The sequence below is a fragment of the Scyliorhinus canicula genome, chromosome 4 (genome assembly GCF_902713615.1).
Source record: "Scyliorhinus canicula chromosome 4, sScyCan1.1, whole genome shotgun sequence".
NCBI classification, from domain to species: Eukaryota; Metazoa; Chordata; class Chondrichthyes; order Carcharhiniformes; family Scyliorhinidae; genus Scyliorhinus; species Scyliorhinus canicula.
In genome coordinates, this window is record NC_052149.1 from 153,231,853 (window position 1) to 153,256,071 (window position 24,219).

At 46.9% G+C, this 24,219-nt stretch overlaps 1 protein-coding gene across 2 annotated transcripts in view; it reads right to left on the bottom strand.

Annotated features, from left to right (window-relative positions):
• The window catches only part of LOC119965093, a 129,836-nt gene extending 106,344 nt beyond the window's left edge, over positions 1-23,492 (bottom strand). The window contains exons 1-5 of one of the 2 annotated variants that reach the window (XM_038795376.1): positions 23,358-23,492; positions 13,336-14,354; positions 11,375-11,436; positions 10,834-10,872; positions 3,384-3,457 (exon numbers count right to left, since the gene is read on the bottom strand). In XM_038795376.1, coding sequence (XP_038651304.1) covers positions 3,384-3,457; positions 10,834-10,872; positions 11,375-11,436; positions 13,336-14,229 — 1,069 coding nt within the window. In that variant the 5' untranslated portion in view covers positions 14,230-14,354; positions 23,358-23,492. Of the gene's footprint in view, positions 1-3,383; positions 3,458-10,833; positions 10,873-11,374; positions 11,437-13,335; positions 14,355-23,241; positions 23,263-23,357 lie in introns of those variants that run through there. The other variant, XM_038795377.1, reaches the window with a different exon arrangement.
• Positions 23,493-24,219: the final 727 nt, after the last annotated feature.

The window sequence follows — 24,219 nt, forward strand, 5'->3', positions numbered from 1 at the left end:
GGCAAGGTATGTTAGCAGGTCAGCTCCGGCGGGAGGCAGCAACAAGGGAAATTCTTCAGGTAAGGGATAGGGCCGGGAAGTTGGTGGTGGCTCCGGAGCTGATTAACAAGGTTTTTGAGGAATTCTACGAGAGATTGTACAGGTCAGAGCCACTTGGGGGAGACCGTGAGATGCTGGAATTTCTAGATGGGTTGGAGTACCCGAGGTTAGGGGAGGGAGACAAGGCTACATTAGAAGGAGCAATACTGGAGCAGGAGATAAAAGACGCGATTGGGAGGATGCAGTCGGGGAAGGTGGCAGGGCCGGATGGGTTTCCGGTGGAATATTATAAAAAATTTAAGGATAAGTTGGCACCCCTGATGGTAGGGATGTTTGAAGAGGCGATAGGGAAGGGAGTGCTGCCGCAAACCTTGGGGCAGGCATCGATTTCACTGTTGCTTAAAAAGGATAAGGATCCGACGGAGTATGGGTTGTATAGGCCCATTTCATTTCTTAATGTGGACGCAAAGGTATTGGCAAAGGTACTGGCGGGTAGGCTGGAGTGGTGCCTCCCGAAGATGATAGGTGAGGATCAGACAGGGTTCGTGAAAGGGAGGCAGCTGTTTTCGAATATTAGGAGGGTCTTGAACGTTATGGCACCGGCAGAAGGGAAGGAAACAGCCTTCTGTTTCTGGTGGCTCTGGACGCCGAGAAGGCGTTTGATCTGGTGGAATGGGGGTACCTGATGGCAGTGCTGGAACTGTTTGGGATTGGACCAAGATTTGTGAACTGGGTAAAGTTATTATATAAGGAGCCGAAGGCGAGTGTCCGCACGAACAATATCAGTTCGAGATACTTCTCTCTCCACCGTGGGACGAGGCAGGGATGTCCTATGTCCCCTCTGCTGTTTGCTCTTGCGATTGAGCCGTTGGCCATCGCATTAAGAAGTTTGGGAGCATGGAAAGGAATAGTAAGGGGGGGGATAGAGCATAGAGTGTCCTTGTATGCCGACGACTTGCTGCTGTATGTGTCGGAGCCGAGTGCGTCGATAGGAGGAATATTGGAGTTGCTGCAGGTATTTGGGTCTTTCTCTGGGTACAAGCTGAACTTGGACAAGAGTGAATATTTCGTGGCGTCTCAACCAGAGGTGGGGGCAGGGGTGATGGAGCTGCCATTCCGTAGGGCAAGGACTCACTTTAGGTATTTGGGGGTGCAGGTTGCCCGGGAGTGGGGAAGGCTTCGCAGATACAACATCACTAGTTTGGTGGGGAGAGTGAAAGCCGACCTGGCATGGTGGGATGGTCTCCCTCTGTCACTGGCAGGTCGGGTGCAGGCGGTTAAAAAGAATGTGTTGCTGCGATTTCTGTTTATTTTTCAATACCTACCGATTTTCCTGCCAAAGTCTTTTTTCAGGGAGATTGGGGGGAGGATTACCTCGTTTATATGGGGAGGGAAGGTGGCCAGAGTGAGGAAGGTGCTGCTACAGAGGAGGCAGGCATGGGGTTTGGGTCTCCGGACCCTGATGTACTACTACTGGGCGGCAAATGTGGAGAAGGTGCGGAGCTGGGTCAGAGGGGTTGATTGCCAGTGGGTCAGAATGGAGGAGAGTTCATGCAGGGGGTCGGGGCTGAAGGCACTAGCAACGGCCCAACTCGCGGTAGCTCCAGGGAAATACTCAGGGAGTCCGGTAGTAATAGCTTCATTGAAAATCTGGAGGCAGTTTCGCCAACATTTCAGGTTGGGGGCAGGGTCGAGGGAAATGCCGATCCGGGAGAACCACAGATTTGAGCCAGGGAGGTGGGACGGAAGCTTTCGGAAATGGGAAGAGAAGGGATTAAGACTCTAAAAGATTTGTTTCCTCGGGGTCGACTTGCAGGATTGAGGGAGCTGGAAGCGAAGTATGGGCTGGAGCAGGGAGAAGTGTTTAGGTATATGCAGGTTCGGGACTTTGCCAGGAAGGAGATACCGAGCTTCCTGGAGGAACCAGCCTCCACGTTGTTGGAGGAGGTGCTGGCGGCAAGTGGACTGGAGAAGGGAACAGTGTCAGCGGTATACGGAGCTATGTTGGAAAAGGATAAGGCACCACTGGGGGGTTCAAAGTGAAGTGGGAGGAGGAATTGGGAGAGATTATGGAGGAGGGAGTCTGGTGTGAGGTGCTCCGGAGAGTGAATGTCTCCACCTCGTGTGTGAGGTTGGGGCTGATACAGCTGAAGGTGGTGTACAGGGCACACCTCACGAGGGAAAGGATTAGCCGATTCTTTGAAGGGGTAGAAGATGTGTGTGAACGTTGCGCGGGGGGGGGGGCGCTACTCACGTTCATATGTTTTGGTCCTGTCCAAAGCTTGGGGAGTACTGGAAGGAGGTGTTTAGGGTAATTTCCAAGGTGGTACATGTGAAGCTGGACCCGGGTCCCCGGGCGGCCATATTCGGGGTGTCGGATCAGCCAGGGTTGGAAACGGGTGCAGAGGCAGATATCATAGCCTTCGCCTCGTTGATCGCCCGAAGGCGGATCCTGCTGGGATGGAGAGCAGCCTCTCCACCCTGTGCCCTGGCGTGGCGAGGGGACCTGTTGGAATACTTGACCCTTGAGAAGATTAAGTTCGAACTGAGGGGAAGCTCGGAGGGGTTCTACAAGTCATGGGAACTATTTATTATGCACTTTCAAGAACTGGATAACATCGAACATTAGTTAGAAGGGGGGGGGGGGGGGGCAGTGTATGTTGAAGATGGCTATGGGTAATCCCTGATTCCATTTTTTTCTTTGTCATTTGTTTATGTTAACATGCGGGCTGATGTCTGGGCATGGTGGGAGGATGGGATCGTTGTTACTGTTATGGAGTTTGAGATATTTGTTGTTGGTTATTGATTGTTGTTGGGTGTAAATTCGGGAGAAAAATTGTGAAAAAGGAGAATAATTTCCTAAAGCATTCCGAAAGGTCCCTGAATTATATTTCTCCCCCCACCCCCATCACCCTCTCCCTCCTGGAATGATGGCAGCACCTGAATTCTTCTGTGGAGGCTGAACCACTGAGGACATCTTGACACCTTAATTTATTACCATAAACTCCATCTAAATTCTTAAATATTATTCAAATGGCAACAAAACTAATTAGTAGACTCCCTATGATAGAATTTGGATTCATGGCTACTTTCCTCATTTCATTATGAGGAAAAGAGAAAAGAGGCAGAAGAGAAAAGATTACCAGCGAAATTAGGAGCATGAGCGAAAGGCAAAAGAAAATATTGAGCTTGGAAAGTTGAGATGAAAGACAAATCACTGCTGGATTGGATGGGATGGGGTTAATACTCCATCAGTGAAATGATTGAATTAAGGGGTAAACTAAATGATTACCAAAATTTTAAATGAAACAAAACATTAGTAGTGTAAGTGAGTTTATTATTACCTGGACTTCTTTTGATCTTCACCTTTTTTTTGAGCACAACAACTGAAGTTGTGGGCATCTCAACCAGATTATTCCTGCATGCAACCAAAAATGAGTTTCAACACACTTGAGCAGCAGAGCCTTCAATTAGAAAGAAAGTGGCAACTATCATAATTAAAATACAATGATGACGAAAGTCAATAATTTGCATAAAGTTCGGAACATTGGGCCATAACCTCCAACTCACATCAGAAGGAGATGACCTGCAGGGATCAGAAGAAAACAATAGTTACTTTTTTTTAAATTTAGAGTACCCAATTATTTTTTTTCCAATTAAGGTGCAATTTAGCATGGCCAATCTACCTAACCTTCACATCTTTGGGTGAACGAAGGGCAGCACGGTGGCCTAGTGGTTAGCACAGCTGCCTCACGGCGCTGAGGTCCCAGGTTCGATCCCGGCTCCGGGTCACTGTCCGTGTGGAGTTTGCACATTCTCCCCGTGTCTGCATGGGTCTCGCCCCCACAACCCAAAAATGTGCAGGCTAGGTGGATTGGCCATGCTAAATTGCCCCTTAATTGGAAAAAATAATTGGGTACTCTAAATTTTTTTTTAAATTTTTAATCTTTGGGTGAACGATGTTGGAGGAGGCAAGGAAACAGACCTTCCCTTTGTTCTTGTCAGGGCGGTATGTGACGCAGTGGTTAGCACTGGGACTACGGCGCTGAGGACTCGGGTTCGAATCCCAGCCCTGGGTCACTGTCCATGTGGAGTTTGCACATTCATGGATGTGCAATCCTTTTACACCTCCGTCCCACACCAGGATGGCCTGAGAGCTCTTTGCTTCTTTCTTGAAAAGACGTCCGGACAATTCCCATCCATCATCACTGTCCTCCGCCTGGCTGAACTCGTTCTATCTCTCAACAACTTCTCCTTTAACTCATCCCATTTTCTCCAAATCAAAGGTGTAGCAATGGGTACCCCCATGGGTCCTAGCTACGCTTGTCTTTTTATGGGGTATGTGGAACATTCTTTGTTCCAGGCCTACCCGGATCCCCTGCTCTTTTACCAATACATTGATGACTATTTTGGTGCTGCTTCATGCTCTCGTCCGGACCTGGAAAAATTCATCAACTTCACTTCCAGTTTCCATCCCTCCATCACTTTCACCTGGCCCATCTCAGACACTTCCCTTCCCTTCCTTGATCTTTCTGTCCCCATTTCTGGCAACAGACTATCTACTAATATCCACTACAAGCCCACCGACTCCCACAACTATCTGGACTATAGCTCTTCGCACTCTACACCCTGTAAGGACTCCATCCCTTTCTCACAACTCCTTCGTCTCCGTCGCATTTGTTCCGATGATGCCAATTTCCAAAATGGTGCTTCGAAAATGTGTTCCTTCTTCCTCAACCGTGATTTCCCACTTACAGTTGTTGACAGGGCCCTCAACAATGTGCGGTCCATCTCCTGCGCCACTACCCTCGCCCCCTCCCTCCCAGAACAATGATAGAGTCCCCCTCGTTCTCACATTTCATCCCACCAGCCTCCATATGCAAAGCATAATCCTCTGCCATTTTCGCCAACTCCAGCGTGATGCCACCACCAAACACATCTTCCCTTCACTCCCTCTTTCAGCATTCCGCACAGACCGTTCCCTCCGAGATAATCTAGTCCACTCCTCCACCACACCCAGTACCTATGGCACCTTCCCATGCAATCGCAGAAGGTGTAACACCTGCCCCTTTACCTCATCCATGCTTAACATCCCAGGTCCAAAACACTCATGCCAGGTTAAGCAGCGTTTCACTTTCATCTCTTCCAATCTGGTCTATTGCATTCACTGCTCCCAATTGGTCTCCTCTATATCGGAGAGACCAAACGCAGACTGGGTGATCGCTTTGCTGAGCACCTTCGGTCTTTGCGCTTTCAGGACCCTGACCTTTCCGTTGTTTTCCATTTTAACAAAAGACCCTGCTCTCATGCCCACATGTCTGTCCTTGGCCTGCTACAATGTTCCAGTGAAGCTCAATGCAAACTGGAGGAACAACATCTCATCTTCCGGTTCATCTTCGTAACATCGAATTCAACAACTTCAGATGATTAGCTCTACCCCACGTGGACCATTTATTTTCATCTCATTTCATTTTAACTGTCTTTTACCATTTATTTCTTTCTCAGAACATAGAACATACAGTGCAGAAGGAGGCCATTTGGCCCATCGAGTCTGCACCACTTAAGCCCTCACTTCCACCCTATCCCCATAACCCAATAACCCCAACTAATCTTTTTATTGGTTACGAAGGGCAAAAAAAAAAGTAAGGTGGGGGGGGGGGGGGGGGGTTGTTGGGTTACGGGTATAGGGTGGATACGTGGGTTGAGTAGGGTGATCATTGCTCGGCACAACATCGAGGGCCGAAGGGCCTGTTCTGTGCTGTACTGTTCTATTTATCATGGCCAATCCACCTAACCTGCACAGCTTTGGACTGTGGGAGGAAACCAGAGGACCCGGAGGAAACCCACGCTGACACGGGGAGAATGTGCAGACTCCGCAGACAGTGATCCAGCAGGGAATCGAACCTGGGACCCTGGCGCTGTGAAGCCACAGTGCTATCCACTAGCCTCCTTCTGCACTGTATGTTCTATGTTCTGAGAAAGAAATAAATGGTGAAAGACAGTTAAAATGAAATGAGATGAAAAGAAATGGTCCACGTGGGGTAGAGCCAATCATCTGAAGTTGTTGAATTCGATGTTGAGAAGATGAACCGGAAGATGAGATGTTGTCCCTCCAGTTTGCATTGAGCTTCAGGCTACCATGCTGCCCCTGCCTTGTCTTTCTTTATATATATTTAACCCCCTATTAGCTTTGACAAAGAGTCATTGGACTCGAAACTTTAGCTATTTTCTCTCCCCACAGATGCTGCCAGAACTGCTGAGATTTTCCGCCATTTTCTCTTTCGTTCCCTTTGTTCTTGCCTCCTTCATTCTCTCACTGATTTTTCCACACATGTTTTTGCATAAAACATATCAATATCTCTAATAGTTTCCCCTTATGATAACACCAAAAACCACTTCCGATGACGGTGATGTTCTGAGCAGATGCACATCAGGCGGCTCTCCTCCCAACTAAATAAAATAGGCATTTTTAGGCAAATTTTGCCCAAAAAGTCGATAGCAAAGTAAACTCAACAGACGAAAGAAAACAACAGCAAAAGAAATGCAGCAAACGGGAGCTCAAGGGGCCGAAGTGACGGTAGAAGTGGCGAAAAGGGCCACGAACAGCAAGTGGACCCATGAGGTGAGGGGGCCCCAGTCGCCCAAGAGAAAGGGAGACCATCGATTCGAGCATCAGCCTCCCCCTCGCCACCTAGAGACGGATGGAAGACCTTCCTCAAGAAGGAGCTGGCCACCATGAAAGAGACGATCAGAATTAAAATCCAGGTGGCAGTCAAGGTGGTGGTGACGAAGGCAATGGTCGCCCTGCAAAAAACAATCGATGTGTTGGGGAAGAGAGTGAAGGCACAGAAGAGGACAATCCATGACCTGGAGAGAGCCTCGATGGACCCAAGCAACAGGATCGGCGCTCTGGAAGCAGAAGTGAAAATGTTGGTGGCGGCCCAAGGGATCTTGAAGGGGAAGGTAGAGGACCAGGGGAACATGTCCCTACGATAGAATGTTCGTATTATGGGCCTGCCAGGAGGCATTAAGGGTAGAGACCCGACAGGCTACATAGCCCACGTGCTGGGCAACCTAGTTGGGAGAGACATCTTTACCAACCCCCCAAAACTCGACAGGGCACACAGGTCGCTCAGACCAAAGCCCAAGGCGGGGGAGCAGCCGAGAGCAATCTTCGCGAAGCTGCACCAATATCAGGACCGAGAAAAGATCCTGTGGTGGGCAAGACAGACTAGAGTGAATACATGGGAGGGACACAGAATCCGTACTGGATGGGCAGCATGGTTAAATAGTAGTTAGCACTATAGCTTCACAGTGCCAGGGTCACACGTAGGGAGCAGGACGGAAAAATGAGTTGGTTCTTGGATTGGCTTCGGCAGGTAGGGAGCAGGCCAAGGAAACAAGGTGATTCTGTAAGCAGCCACTTTGGAGGGTCATTCAACAAAAGGAAGGGGCAGCACGGTGGCGCAGTAGGTTAGCCCTGATGCCTCATGGCGCCGAGGTCACTGTCCGTGTGGGTTTGCACATTCTCCCAGTGTTTGCGTGGGTTTCGCCCCCACAACCCAAAGATGTACAGGGTACGTGGATTGGCCATGCTAAATTGCCCCGTAATTGGAAAAAATGAATTGGGTACTCTAAATTTATACAACAAAAAAAAACAACAAAAACAAAGGGAAACCCCGGAGTGCAGGGGCACACCCACGTCGTGTACACACAGTTGGCGACCATGTTGGGTACCGCCTAGACAAAGAGAAGGGCGCAGGGGCCCAGCCTCATGGTGAAAACGATGACCATTTTGGATGGCCCCCTAACAGAGGAAAACCCTGCAGCCGGTTTTCGGGTTACAAGCTTAATATGGGGAAGAGCGAGTTGTTTGTGGTTCAGGTGAGAGATCAGGAGAGGTGACATGGGGAACTGCCGTTCAGAGTGGTAGGGGACAGTTTTAGAGACTTGGGTATACAGGTAGCAAGGGATTGGGACAGGCTATGCAAATTGAATCTGGCCCGGTTGGTGGACCAGATGAAGGGGGATTTCTGGAGATGGGACACGCTCCCGTTGTCTCTGGCGGGTAGGGTGCAGTCGGTAAAAATGACGGTCCTCCCGAGGTTTCTCTTAGTTTTCCAGTGCCTCCCCATCTTCATCCCGTGGTCCTTTTTTTAAACGTATCAATAAGATTATTGTAGGGTGTGTGTGTGTGTGTGGGGGGGTGTGGGGGTGTGGGTGTACATGGAAGCAGCTTCGTGTAGGGGCACTGGTGACGGTGCCCCTGCTGTTCCCGCCGGCGCGGTACTCCACCAATCTAGTGGTGGTGGCGGCTCTGAGAGTCTGGGGGCAGTGGAGGAGACATGTGGGAGCAGAGGGGGCATCGGTGTGGTCCCCAATCTGCGACAATCATAGGTTGGCCCTTGGAAGATGGTTCCGTATTTGTCGGAGAGCGGGGATAGAGAGGATGGGGGACTTGTTCTTGGAAGGTAGCTTCCCGAGTATGAGGGCGCTGGAGGAGAAGTTTGCACTGGCTGGAAGGGATGAAGTCCAGTATTTACAGGTACGGGACTTTTTGTGGAGGCAGATACCAACATTCCCACTCCTGCCGTTAAGGGGGATTCAGTACAGGGTGGTCTCAGGAGGATTGATAGGGGAGAGGGGCGTCTCGTACATATATATAAAGAGCTTATGGGTTCGGAGGAGACGTAGACCGAGAAGCTGAAGTGTAAGTGGGAGGAGGAGCTGGGGGAGAGATGGAGGAGGGCCCTTTGGGCAGATTCGCTAGGAAGGGTCAATGCTACCGCAACATGTGCCAGGCTCAGCCTGATCCAGGTTATGGTTGTTCAGAGTCAAAGCCCCCGAAATCGGATCATACAGACCCATTTCACTGCTTAATGTAGACATGAAGATACTCGTGAAAGTCCTGGCCCAGAGACTGGAGAACTGCAGAGGACCAGATGGGTTTTGACATGTGTAGGCAGCTAACTGCGAACATCAGATGGCTGATGAATGTAACAATGAACCCGCCAGGGGAGAGAACACCAGAGGTGAGCATCTCCCTAGATGCAGAAAAGGCCTTTGACATAGTCGAGTGGAAATACCTCTGAGATACTAGAGCAGTTTGGGGCAGGTGCAGGGTTCACCTCCTGGTTGAAATACCTGTGTGAAATTCCTGTACAACATCCCCAAGGCGAGCATTCGAACCAACACCACCAGCTCTGAATACTCCCAGCTGCACAGAGGCACATGGCAGCGATGCCACCGACTCCGCTCCTGTCCATCCTAGCAATTGAACCCCCGCTGATTGCTCTGCGAGACGCAAAAAGCTGGAGGGGCATCGAAAAAGGAGGCAGAAAGCACAGAGTCTCACTCTATTTGGATAACAAAGAGCTAACTCCCTGACTCCCTCCCTCCCCACCACCCTCCTTTCCCCTCTCTCCCCATCACCCCCCCCTTCCTTTTTTCTTGAGTTGGTACAGAGGCGAGGGTATCTGGTCTCTCCAGCAGAAAGTTTAGTGCTTGTACCGTTTGTTTTTTGTACAATTGTGTTGTGAACTGTTTTAATAATCAGAGTATCCTACCCTGCCTCCCCGTACGTTGGTACTGAGGGGAGGGTACCCTGTTTCTCCAACACAAAATTAGTGTTTGTACCGTTTGGCCTTGTATAACTTTTTTATGTTTTAATAAAAAGATATGGCCAATCCACCTAATCAGCACATCTTTGGACTGTGGCAGGAAATCGGAGCACCCGGAGGAAACCCATGCAGACACGGGGAGAAAGTGCAAACTCCACACAGACAGTGACCCAAGGCCAGAATTGCACCGGGTTGCCAGGTGCTGAGGCAGTAGTGCTAAGCACTGTGTCACCATGCCACTCATTTCCAGCATATTTGGTTGGCTTCTCAGGAGACAACCTGTCAAAGGGGGATTGAGTTTTTCATTTAGCCCTTGGTTTGCAATAATTATTTCGTACTGCACAATCAGTTCAGATAAAGCAATAGAAGGTGCAAGAATCCTTTTGCCCACTGTGGGTTTACAAACCAAACTGTTCTCTCCTGTGCTTCGATCTTATGCATGTTCCTGAGTTTGAAGGAATGCTGGAATTCACCCACAAAACACAGTAAAACCGAGTTTCATGAGTGTGAACAAGAACCAATTGAAATTATAGCACACAGGCTTGAAATTAAAAGTTCAGCCCATCAAGCTTCCTCCTTTCACTAACCATGAAAATATGTAAGAACCGAAGAGTACGAAGAGTAGCCCATGAGTTGGCTCCGCTATTCAAAACAATTATAGCTGAACTTCTACTTCAGTTACTCCTTTCCCACACTACCCCATATCCCTTACTATCCAGAAGTCTGTCAATCTCTGACATGAATATATTCCACGACTGACCATGATTGTTCACTGAAGTAAAGACTTCCAGTGGTTCAGGGCCACACTATGGCACAGTGGTTAGCACTGCTGTCTCACGGTGCGGAAGACCTGGCTTCAATCCTGGTCCCGGGTCACTGTCCGTGTGGAGTTTACACATTCTCCCCATGTCTGCATGGGTCTCACCCCCAAAAACCCAAAAAGATGTGCAGGGTAGGTGGACTGCCCCTGAATTGGAATAAAAATAATTGGGTACTGTAACTTAAAAAAAAGAATTCCAATGCTTCACAACTCTTTGAGCAAAGAATACATCCAATCATGGTCACCGTTCCACCCAAACTGTTCAGTCGTTTAACTACCATGTCATTTTTAATACCTACAAACTATTGTGGACTAGCTCTGTCCACACCGTTTTCTGAATGTAGTTTTGCTTACTTTGCAACTGGCAGTTCTCCAGGGGTCCAATCAGGGTAGCTAGAAATAAACATGAAAAATGTAACTTGAATAACAATGGAACAGACACTACAACGAAGCACCATTAAATAAACAATTACTTTACTGGATAAATAAAAACTTGAATGGAAGAGGAGAAACAAAAATCACTCTGAAGCCATCAATTGTCTACAGAAATAATGCATAACAGTTACTGGAACATCCCAAGATAGGAACACAATTTTCTTTTACTTTTCCTTCTTAACAACCAATGTACCTCTTCAGCCTGTCAAAATTGAATAACCACATTGCAATAGTATTGTCAGTCAACATAATGAGCACAAAAACAATCCATTTTGTCTTGTTTAATTCACCACTGCAAAGTGTAAAGCATCAATGTTACTCATAGCACAATTTCAAAAATTAAAGTCATATGGTCAGACCCATGTATCTGATTTAAACATCCCGCTACCTGATACCCCAACCAATAAAATACTGTTGCAAATACAGAAGTCAATCGTCATTTCATAATATTAATACATACACTCTCTGAAGAAGCAGGCAACGAAGCTTGTGTAATGAATCCTTCATATGGTCATTCCAATCCTGCACAACAAGAAAAAAGTTGGATTGGTTTAGTAACTAAAAATGGTACAATTATTGTTAACTAAAAATGGTACAATTGTAAACAGCTTAGGGGCAGAAGGGTGGCGGGTATATTATGTATACAGAAAATGGAGGCTAGCCAGCTGGCTGACTCAAATACAGGAGACTCTAGTCAGCCATCAGAATGTTGCTTGAAAATTAAACCAATTTCACCACACATTATTTGAAGTTCCTGTTGATTATAATGTTGGAACTTATGGTTATGGGAAACTACAGACCAGTTGGTTTGACCTCTGTGGTGGGGAAGTTGCTGGAATCAATCATTAAGGAGGAGATGACTGAATATTTGGAAAGACAAAGCTCAACCCACCATTGTCAGCATGGCTTTATGAAGGCAAACTTGCTTACGTTCTCGGAGGACGTAACCAGCAAGGTGGATAATGGGAAACTTGTGGATGTGGAATATATAGTATTCCAGAGGCCATTTGATGAGATGCTACATAAAAGACTGATCCAGAAAATGAGATCACAGAAGATTCGGAGTAGAGTACTAGATTGGATTGGGGATTGGCTGACTGACTGAAAGCAGGTCGGGATAAATGGGTCCTTCTCTGGCTGGCGAACTGTAACTAGCAGGATGCCACAAGGGTCATCCTCAGACTTCAATTGTTTATAATTTATATAAATGATCTGCAAGCAGGGACAGAGTGTAGCATAGCAAAATTTGTGGATGATACTAAAATAGGTGGGAAAGCAGGCAGTGAAGAGGTGATAAAAAGATTTTACAGACAGATGTAGACAGGCTAGGAGATAAATTTTAATGTAGATAAGTATACGGTTATCCATTTTGGCCAAACCAAAATAGAAAGGCAAATTATTATCTAAATGGAAACCAAATTCAACATGTGCTTGGGGGCAGAGGGATCTGGGTGTCAATGTTCATGAATCACAGAAAGTTGGTATGCAAGTACAGCATGTCATTAAAAAGGCAAATGGAATGTTAACATTTATTGCAAACGAACTGGAGTATAAAAGTAGAGATGTGCTGCTGAAATTGTATAGGCTTTGGTGAAACGACATCTGGAGTATTGTGTCTAGTTTTGCTCTCCGTATTTGAGGAAGGATGTGGTGGCATTGGAGGCAGTTCAGAGGAGGTTCACCAGATTGATTTTGGGGATGAAAGGCTTGATGTATGAGGAGAGATATATACAGTTTGGGTTTATTCTCACTGGAGTTTAAAAGGATGAGAGGGGATCTGACTGAGGTATATCAAATACTAAATGGGATTGTTAAAGTAAATGAAGAGCAAATGTTCCCCCTTGTGGGGTAATCTAGAACGAGAGGTCATAGGTATCGGTTGATAGGCAGTAGATTTAGAACTGAGATGAGGAGGAACTACATCTCACAGAGGGCGGGGAATTTATGGAACTTGCTTCCCCATGGTGCGGTGGAATCTGAGTCATTAAATGGTTACAAGAAGGAGACAGATACATTTCTGATTTTTAAAAACGGGTTAAAGGGATATGGGCAACAGGTGGGGAGGTGAATTTGAGATCAGCCATGAACTGATTGAATGGCACAGCAGACTCAAGGGCTGAATTGCCTAGCTCTGCATCTAATTCCTATGTTATTTATTTATTCTTTATTCCACTTGGACAAATCTGGATATACAATGCGCAAGCTAGTGTGTCCAATACAGCCGTTCACAATCAAACAGGAAGCTTGCAAAGTTAAAAGTAATAGATTTGTCAATGCCATTTTGAATGCAATTAAAAAGATTTGTTCACTAGTATAATGAACCAGATACAGTAACAAACTCGTATTTCTTCGCTGAAATGTTAGAATCTAATGAAGGAGAACAGATAATGCCATAAATCATTGGTATTATCATTGACTCACCTGCAGAGTATCAATTACTTTGTCACACAGTGAACAACAGTGTGGAAGCACTACAGGCAAGTGACCAAGAAAATCCTTTATGTTTTGTAGAATAGGGGTTTTCCTTTTGGACTCGAGGAGGGATTCTTCTTCACACGGAAAGGGAAGCTCAACTATTTCATAATCAGATTCAGTTTCGGAGTCAGAATCAAATTTACTTCGATAATTTGGTGACTCAGTGAAATGCCTCTCCTTTTTACGAAACCCGCTGCCACTTTTTCCTCCCTGTTCAGATCCAGAACTGGACTCTCCGGAGGAAGGATCATAGCCATAGTTGACCAGAGGTTTAAGCACATTGCCTTGACTTTGACAACTATTTTTCAGTTTTTCTTCAAATGCGTCATCAAGAGAGGTTCTGGTGGATTGGCTTTGCTGTGGGGAATTGTCGTCTTTGTTGTGTTTAAAAGGTGCTCTTTTCTTTTTAATCTGCTTAAGAATCTTTGGCAAGGAGTCAAGTGTAAGTTTGTCTTTAGGATAGCTCTTTACTTCATCCAGATCCTTGGATGAAAGGCCAAGTGCAGCTAAAATGTTACTGGTCTTCTGTGAGCTAACTGGTTTCTTAACAAGTGACAACAGCTGGTTTTGTCGTCGAGGTCCAAAGAAAGGTTTGCCGCTTTTAGCAGTGGTTTTACCAACAGAAGACTGCCATTGTGATTGATGGGGAAAGCTCTGAGAGAATCCCGCGGCTTGCTCAGATTTTTGATTTCTCCCCAAATGTATTGTACCATATGGAATGTGGCTCAGTTTCTCAAATTCTACTTGAGCAGGATACTGGTCAAATATAGCGGAGTTAACATTTGCCTCTTGAAAATGAACCTTTTTAGACCCAATAATTATGCTCTGGCCCTTTGACATTTTGATAGAGTGACTGCATCAAGTCTGCTAAACGTAGGTCGGACCTTCAGTAGTCACAGAAAATTGTAGAACGGTTGTCCAGCTTGATGAACGCAGGACTTTAAAAATGTGCCAATGTTGCCAAGCTGAAAGTTAAAGAAAAGAACAAAGTCAAGAACAAAGTTTTTAAATCACATGAAAGTTCAAAATTTTAAAAGCAGGTAACTGCAACATTTACACAGTAGTTTGTATAGATATTATAAAAACTATAACATTTCAAAGGGTTTAATTTACAGCAATTTCAATGTATACAGACAGTTAGCCATTAAAATATGGGCAATTTGTAATCTACAAGATTGTAAAAGTATGGATGAGGGTAGCACAGTTGATATAAAAATGGAAAATGCTGTTTCCGCCATATTTTGCTTTTGCGGTTGTCAGTTGATGTTGTGTAAATGAACACCCAAAAGGCATTTGATTATCTACGACAAAGAAGCAAAATTAAAGCATGAGTGATGAAAGGAACAGTGCAGCAGGAGTATAAAATTGGCTATGTGGTAAAAAACAGGACCTTATTTCATAGAATTTACAGTGCAGAAGGAGGCCATTCAGCCCATCGAGTCTGCACCGGCTCTTGGAAAGAGCACCCTACCCAAGGTCAACAACTCCACCCTATCCCCATAACCCAGTAACCCCACCCAACACTAAGGGCAATTTTGGACACTAAGGGCAATTTATTATGGCCAATCCACCTAACCTGCACATCTTTGGACTGTGGGAGGAAACCGGAGCACCCGGAGGAAACCCACGCACACACGGGGAGGATGTGCAGACTCCGCACAGACAGTGACCCAAGCCGGAATCGAACCTGGGACCCTGGAGCTGTGAAGCAATTGTGCTATCCACAATGCTACCATGCTGCCCCTAATTATGATGAATATCTAGGTTGTTTTTCAGACTGGAGACTTATTGTGACGTTCTAAATCAAGACTGCTTCTATCTAGAATATCATGGGAAGCAGACACATGGGAACACCACCACTGGGAGGTTCCACTCCAAGCAGGGGCAGCACGGTGCACAGTGGTTAGCACAGCTTCCTCACAGGACCAAGGACCCAGGTTCAATCCCGGTCCGAGGTCACTCTCTGTGTGGAGTTTGCACATTCTCCCCGTGTCTGCATAGCTCTCATCCCCACAAGCCAAAAAGATGTACAGGGTAGGTGAATTGGTCATGCTAAATTGCCCCTTAATTGGGAAAAAAAGAACTGGCTACTCTAAATTTCTTTTTACAACATTTTTTAAAAAGAAGTTCCCCTCCAAGCAGCTCGCAATCCAACTTGGAAATATGTCATCGTTCCTTCTCTGATACTGGGTCAAAACATTGGAACATCCTCCCTAACAGCACTGTAGCTGTGCGTGCACCACAAGGACTGCAACGGCCCAAAAATGCAGCTCATCACCATCTTCTCATGGACAATTAGCGGTGGGTAATAGATGCTTCAAGAGGGCATAGACAATTTAGTGAAATTGGTGGATAATATGATAGATCAAATTCGCGAGGAAGGGATAGAGGCGGGCTGGCGCTGCCCAACCTTCTGGGGTACTATTGGGCAGCCAATGTGTCAATGGTGCGTAAATGGGTGATGGAGGGGGGAGGGGCGGCGTGGAAAAGAATGGAGATGGCGTCATGTAGAGGTACGAGCCTGGGTGCCATGGTAACAGCACCGTTGCCGCTCTCCCCTAAGAGGTTTACCACGAGCCCGGTGGTGGCGGCGACCCTAAGAATCTGGGGACAGTGGAGACGGCATCGGGGGGAAACAGGGGGCTCGATGGAGGCTCCACTGGGTGGCAACCATCGGTTGATCCCGGGGAACACGGATGGGGGATTCAGGGGTGGCAAAGGGCGGGCATCAGCAAATTGAGGGACCTGTTTATTGGCGGGAGGTTTGCGGGCCTGGGGGAACTGGAAGATAAATTTGGCCTTCCCCAGGGGAACATGTTCAGATACCTGCAGGTAAAGGCGTTTGCTAGGCGACAGGTAGAGGGATTCCCTTTGCTGCCCTCGCAGGGGACGATGGACAGAGTGCTTTCGGGGGTGTGGGTAGGAGAGGGGAGGGTGTCTGACATCTATAAGGTAATGCAGGAGGTGGAGGAGTCGTCAGTGGAGGAGCTGAAGGCTAAATGGGAGGAGGAACTCGGGGAGCAGATAGAGGACGGGACTTGGGCGGAGGCCTTGGAGAGAGTCAACTCTTCCTCCTCATGTGCGAGGCTTAGTCTCATCCAATTTAAGGTGCTGCACCGGGCCCACATGTCCGGGACTAGGATGAGTAGGTTCTTCGGGGGTGAGGACAGGTGCACCAGATGTTCGGGGAGTCCTGCGAACCACGCCCATATGTTCTGGGCATGCCCAGCACTGGAAGAATTCTGGAAGGGGGTGGCGGGGATGGTGTCGAGGGTGGTTGGATCCAGGGTAAAACTCGCGATTTTTGGAGTTGCGGTAGAGCCGGGAGTGCAGGAGGCGAAAGAGGCCGGTGTCCTGGCCTTTGCGTCCCTAGTAGCCCGTTGAAGGATTCTGTTACAATGGAAGGATGCAAGGCCCCCAAGCATGGTGACCTGGATCAGTGACATGGCGGGATTTATAAAATTGGAAAAGGTCAAATTTGCCCTGAGAGGATCAATACAGGGGTTCTATAAACGATGGCAGCCTTTTCTGGACTTCCTGGCTCAGAGATAGGTAACTGGGTCAATAGCAGCAGCAACCCGGGGGGGGGGGGGGGGGGGGGGCGCATTATTGTAGTGTTTATTCTGTAACTTTATAGTGTGTTAATTGGCGTTGTTGTTAAAATGCTGGGTTGTTCATGGGGATGGGGCGAATGTATATGATTGTTAATATTATTGTTATTTTCGGTATTTTACTAAGGTGCGTCAATGTTGTATAAAATCAAAATTTCTCAATAAAAACTATTTTTTTAAAAAAATGATAGATCCAATTCACTGCAGAAGAATTGAAGGTGATGCCTTGGAAGAAATAGTACAATTTTAAAAGGGGCACAAAACAAGGCTAAACTAGAGGGTGTTCGTTCACAAACCCATGAAGGTGACAGGTCAGGTTACTAAAGCCATCAATAAAGATGATGAAGGGCAGCACAGTAGCGCAGTGGTTAGCATTCCTGCCTCACGGCGCCGAGGGTCCAGGTTCGATCCCGGCTCTCGGTCATTGTCCATGTGGAGTTTGCACTCTCTCCCCGTGTTTGCATGGGTCTCGCCCCCACAACCCAAAGATGTGCAGGTTAGGTGGATTGGCCAAGCTAAATTGCCCCTTAATTGGAAAGAATGAATTGGGTATTCTAAATTTATTTAAAAAAATAAAGATAATAGAATCCTGAGCCGTATAAATTTACGCATGGGGCAGCATGGTGGCATAGTGGTTAGCACTGCTGCCTCACGATGTCAAGGATCTGGGTTTCACCCCGGCCCAGGTCACTGTCCCTGTGGAGTTTGCACATTATCCCAGTGTCTACATGGGTTTCACCCCCACAACCTAAAGACATGCCGGGTAGGTGGATTGGCCACACTTCATTGCGCTTTAATTGGAAAAAATAATTGGATACTCTAAATTTATTTTTTTTAATTTCAATAAATAAATAAATTTACGCAGCGAGTTCAAATGTCAGGAAATTGTGCTAAACCAAAGGAAAATACTAGTTCATCCCAGCTGGGGTACGGTGTCCAATTCTGCGCACTATACTTCAGAAAAGCTTTGGCAACAGTAAAGAGAAAATTTGCCAGCATGATTCCTGGGATCATGCATTATTGCTATGTAGGTAGGGGAAAAGAGAGTTGTTATCCGTAGAGCAGAGAAGGTTAAGAGGAGATTTGATAAGTGCTGTAAATCAGAAAGCGTTTGGATGGAATAAAGAGAAATTGCAAGGGCAACAAGAGTTGGTTTATGGTGATTGACAAAGGAAAAACTATATATAACTGAAGATTTGGAATGTACTGCCTCATGGGTGACGGATGAATGGTCCCAAAAGGAAATGGGATAAAACTATAAGATATAGGAGCAAAGTTTGGCCATTCAGCCCAGCAAGTCTGTTCCACCATTCGACCATGGCTGATATGTTTCTCATCCCCATTCTTCTGCCTTCTCTCCATAACCCCTGATCTCCTTATTAATCAAGAACATCAGATTTTTGCTTGAGGTTACCTAGAGAGTTACCTTCTTGTCATTACCTACAGGGCTACAGACCAAGAGCTGGAAGGTAGAATTAGACAGAATAGCTATTTTTTTTAGAACTGATTAACTAGGAGCAGGAGTAAGCAATTTAGCCTCGCAAGCCTGCTCCAACATTCAATATGATCTCCTCATGGCCCTCAACTCCGCTGTCCTGTCCGTTCTCCGTAACCCTTCAAGCCATTACTAATTAAAAATCTGTCTAACTCCTCTTTAAATTTACTCACTGTCCCAGCATCCACCGCACTCTGGGGTAGCGAATGCCACAGATTCACGACCCTTTGGGAGAAGCCGTTTCTCAGAATCTCTATCTTAAATTTGCTACCCCTTATTCTGAGACTATGGCCTCTCGGTCTAGAATACCCCTCACGAGGAAGCATCCGCTCCATGTCTACTTTATCCATATCGTTCATCAACTTATGTACTTCATCGATCCCGGCTCTGGGTCACTGTCCGTGTGGAGTTTGCACATTCTCCCCGTGTTTGCGTGGGTTTCACCCCCACAACCCAAAGATGTGCATGGTAGGTGGATTGGCCATGCTAAATTGCCCCTTAATTGGAAAAAATGAATTGGGTACTCTAAATTTATTTATTTTTTTTAAACTTATGTACTTCAACGTGATCTCCCCTCAATCTTCTAAACTGGAGAGAGTATGGGCCTTTACTGCTCAATCTCGCTTCATACGACAAACCCCATATCTCTAGAATCAATCTAGTGAACTTCCTCTGAACTGCCTCCAATGTCACTACATATTTCCTCAAATAAGGGGACTAAAGCTGTGCACAATACTCCAGGTGCGGCCTCACCAATGCCTTGTACAGCTGCAACGCTTCCTTACCTTTATACCCAATTCCTTTTGCTATAAATGCCAACATTCTATTCACTTTCTTTGTTACCTGCTGCACCTGCATGCTATTTTCTATGACTCAAGCACGAGGACACCCAGATCTCTTCAGTTTATTCCCTATGAATTAAATATAAAATAAAATGATAACCATAGAGGGCATTTTCTTTTTGTTTCCATAAATTTAGAGCACCCAATTATTACTTTTTCCAATTAAGGTGCAATTTAGTGTGGACAATCCACCTAACGCAGGGGTGGGCAAACTACGGCCCGCGGGCCGCATGCGGCCCGCCAAAGGTATTTCTGCGGCCCACCAAGTCATTAAAAAAAAAAAAAAATTTTTTTTTTAAAAATTTTTTTTTTTTTTTTAAATTTTTTTTTTAAAAGGTTAATGGGTGGGGGGGGCTGTTGGGTTACTTACTGGTATAGGGTGGATACGTTGACTTGAGTAGGGTGATCATTGCTTGGCACAACATCGAGGGCCGAAGGGCCTGTTCTGTGCTGTACTGTTCTATGTTCTATATGAGGCGCCCAGAATCATAACCGGGTGACGTAATTATTTTACTTAATATACTATGCGGCCCTTTGTGAATTGTGAATTTCTGAATGCGGCCCTTGCACGGAAAAGTTTGCCCACCCCTGACCTAACGTGTACATCTTTGGGTTCTGGGGGTGAAACCCATGCAGGCATGGGGAGAATGTGCCTCCACACAGACAGGGGCTGGGATCTAACTCGGGTCCTCAGCGACGTATGCAGCAGTGCTAACCACGGCGCCACCTTACCGCACTAAGAGCGCATTTTCTAACAGGAATTTTCCCTATTATTTACTGGTCCAATTATCTTCACCCTTGTTCAGTCCTGAGCTCAATTGTGTAACCCTGGGCATGCATTAGTAAAGATCGCTGGGAAAGCAGGAATAACACAGCCTTTGTCATTCAGCACAATTGTCCTTTCCCAATGTTGAGGCTCATGAATTTGGGACACAGGTTTCAGATGATTTTACAGCACAATTATCAAGTGCTTATTTTCTTATCTCAGAGAAGTTGGCTGGCTCAAAACAGTGAGACACGCACAGAGAAAATGAGTGAAGTTACGGGAACAGCAGAAGCAGTGAGGACGAGGACGTTGTACCACAGATTTCTTTTTTGCTTACTCTGAAAAGTAACGATCATTTAAAGAAAGGCTGACTTGGTCGATGCAAATGCTGAAGAATTTCATTGTTCAAGTATTCCATTCTCACAAAATAAATCTATTTTATTACAAACATGTATCAAAACAGGTTACGGTAAATAAACACCCCAGGAAACATACTTCCCAACAACCAACTGTACAGTCTGTACAGATTTTTCCCTTTTCGCCCTCCCCACCCCCCTGCCCCCCACCCCTCTGCGACAAACAGCTCCTCAAACACAATCACAAACACAATCACAAACATCCCCCACCTTTTCTCAAACCCAACTGCTGAGCCACTTAACTCATACTTCATCTTCTCTAACAGCAGGAAGTCATACAGGTCACCCAACCAAGCCACTACCCCCGGTGGCGATGCCGACCACCACTCCAGCAAAATTAATCACCATGCAATGAGAGTCAAAGGCCACGACATTGGCCTTCCTCCTCTCCATGAGCTCCGGCTTCTCTGAAACCCCAAGTATCGCTACCACAGGGTCCAGTTACACCTCCTCCCTGGCTGAGACCACAAACACTCCTGCCCAGAATCTTCCCAATTTTTCACAACCCCAAAACATACGCGTGTGATTCGCTGGTCCCCACCCACACCTCTCACACTCATCTGTTACCCCTGAAAGAACCCACTCATTCTCGCCGGTGTCATATGCACCCTGTGCACCACCTTAAATTGTATCAGGCTCATCCTTGCACAAGAGGAGGTCCCATTTACCCTACACAGTGCCTCACTCCATACTCTCCAATTAATCTCCCCTCCCAACTCCGCTTCCCATTTCTCCTTGATCTTCACCACCTGCTCAGCAGCTTGCCCTCCCAGCCACTTGTATCCATTCCCACAAAATCAACAACATGAATGCTAAAATGGAACCCCAGATGTCTTGGATAGTTCGACCTGTGGCAAACACTCTCCCAAGACTTAAATGAGGTTGGATACTTAAGTAATGTTCGTGAATTGCTTCTCGGCCTTTTGGCTAAGATGAGCGTGAGGTCAGGTGTAATGCCTGGATCTGGTATGTCTGTCTTGTGGGACCATGAATTGGATTCAATTTGAATTGGTTTTTGGAGCAGGCAAGGAGCTGGATTAGGGGTTTGCTCCTGTCCACTCTGATAAAGTAATTTTAAAAAAGTAATGTTCGTGAATGGACACACTGTTTGCAACAGGCATGAGCCATAGCAACCCTTGTGGACGTGCATTATGGATTGATTTCAAAGCAACGGTACCAGCAATTATTCTAACAGAAATGAGGATGAAGAAATATCAGAGACGTGTAAACGCACATGAGGAAATTGTAAGGGCAAATTCTGAGAAACAAGGAGACAAAATGTAAGATAAACAAGTGCAGAAAGTGCAGGTCAAAGAATTAGGAAGTGGGAAACAAGCCAAAACAAATTTCTGGAAAATAAAAACTTTGCAACACCTCGAGATCACAGATATATTAGGACTTCAAAACAATATCCCCACATTATATGTTTCGACTATACACTTGCTTCACTTAAATGACAATTAAGACATAACTAACACGAAATGCAAGATCTGTTGTAAACAAAACTAAAGTGTTCAGGTAAATACAGCACACGGTGCACCATAGGCCAACTATAATTTAGATGGTATCCATTGGATGGTATAGATGTTAACTTGTTAAATTTAGAATTGATATTCTAAGAAAAAATAGGTATTTTTAATAGAAAAAGTGCAAACATGAGTTAACATTCTGAACACAAAGAGCAGAAATAGTCTTTTGGTAATTTTTACCAGGCATTGGGCCTGTCTCCCTGACAATGTCTCACATTCTGCACCTGCAGCTGTCCCAATAACTATGTATCGCATTCCTACCCTCCCTCACTAGGGGTACTCCAATAATGCATCAAACTCACACTGGGTATTTGTCTCTCCAGTGAAGGTATTCCTGAAGTACCTGCGTCACTGCCCCCCTCAAAAGGCTGCCACAGTCCCTTCAGCAGGCTGTCAGTACTCCTCTCAGTGGGGCTATGAATGCCACCCTATAATGGGGGCACTACTGCCTCCCTCAGTCAGGATAGTGCTGCTCCCCTCAATGATGCCACCCATCAGTGAGTGTATTAATGATCTTTCAGTGGGATATTACTGCCCTCTTTAGTAGGGAGATTATTGCCCCATAAAAGGAGATATTAATGCTACCTCAGTTGGAGTAGGTGCTTAGGTGGGGTATTATGAACCCCCCACAAGCAGGGGTACTACTGTTCCTCAGTAGGGATATTACTCTCCCCTGAATGGAGGTTTTATCCCTCCCCTCAGTGGGGTATGATTGGCCCTCCCCTCAGTGGGGTATGATTGGCCCTCCCCTCAGTGGGGTATGATTGGCCCTCCCCTCAGTGGGGTATGATTGGCCCTCCCCTCAGTGGGGTATGATTGGCCCTCCCCTCAGTGGGGTATGATTGGCCCTCCCCTCAGTGGGGTATGATTGGCCCTCCTCAGTGGGGTATGATTGGCCCTCCCCTCAGTGGGGTATGATTGGCCCTCCCCTCAGTGGGGTATGATTGGCCCTCCCCTCAGTGGGGTATTATTGGCCCTCCCCTCAGTGGGGTATGATTGGCCCTCCCCTCAGTGGGGTATTATTGGCCCTCCCCTCAGTGGGGTATTATTGGCCCTCCCCTCAGTGGGGTATTATTGGCCCTCCCCTCAGTGGGGTATTATTGGCCCTCTCCCAGCTTCCTTCATTTTCCCTCCTCCTCTTTCCTCCAGATTTGATACAAAATGGCGGCTCTGCCCCACAGCTGACAACCCACATTTAATGTCAATCGGGCAGAACACGAACACATTCCCTTTGGCCCTCCGGTGGCATCAACAATCCCGGTATAAGCTGCGGGAATTTAAAGCCGCCCCTGTCCAGCCATTTTCCTACCTTCTCCAGCGGCCGCAGCCAGGCCTGACAAAGCCCCACACTGCACCGCGCAGCTCCTGCTTGCCAGGAATCCCACAGTGCACCGCGCGGCGCCTGCTTGCCAGGAGTCCCACACTGAACCGCGCAGCACCTGCTTGCCAGAAATCGCACACTGCACTGCGCAGGACCTGCTTGCCTGGACTCCCACAGTGCATCGCGCGCTGCCTGTTGCCAGGAGACCCACACTGAACCGCGCGGCACCTGCTTGCCAGGAATCCCACACTGCACCGCGCGGGACCTGCTTGCTCGGAATCCTGCACGGCACCTGCTTGCCAGGAATCCCACACTGCACGGCACGGCACCTGCTTGCTCTGAATCCCACACTGCACCGCGCGGCACCTGCTTGCTCGGAATCCCACACTGCACGGCACCTGCTTGCTCGGAATCCCACACTGCACCGCGCGGCACCTGCTTGCTCGGAATCCCACACTGCACGGCACCTGCTTGCCCGGACTCCCGTATGGCACCGCGCGGTACATTGCCGCCTCTTGTGGATTATGCAGTGAGCTTGATGTCTGACGTTTCCTCATCTGATTCACTTTTCTCCGTGAAGTAAATGTGTGGAAGATAGAAACAGTACAGGGGCTGGTTTAGCACACTGGGCTAAATTGATGGCTTTTAAAGCAGCATGGTTCAATTCCCGTACCAGCCTACCCGAACAGGTGCCAGAATGTGGTGACTAGGTGCTTTTCACAGTAACTTAATTGAAGCCTACTCACGACAAGCGATTTTCATACTTTTTTTCATAGTAACCCCTCCAGCCCATCCCAGCAATCAGTCAGATTATGGCTACTTTTGCTCCATATCCCTTAATATCTTTGGT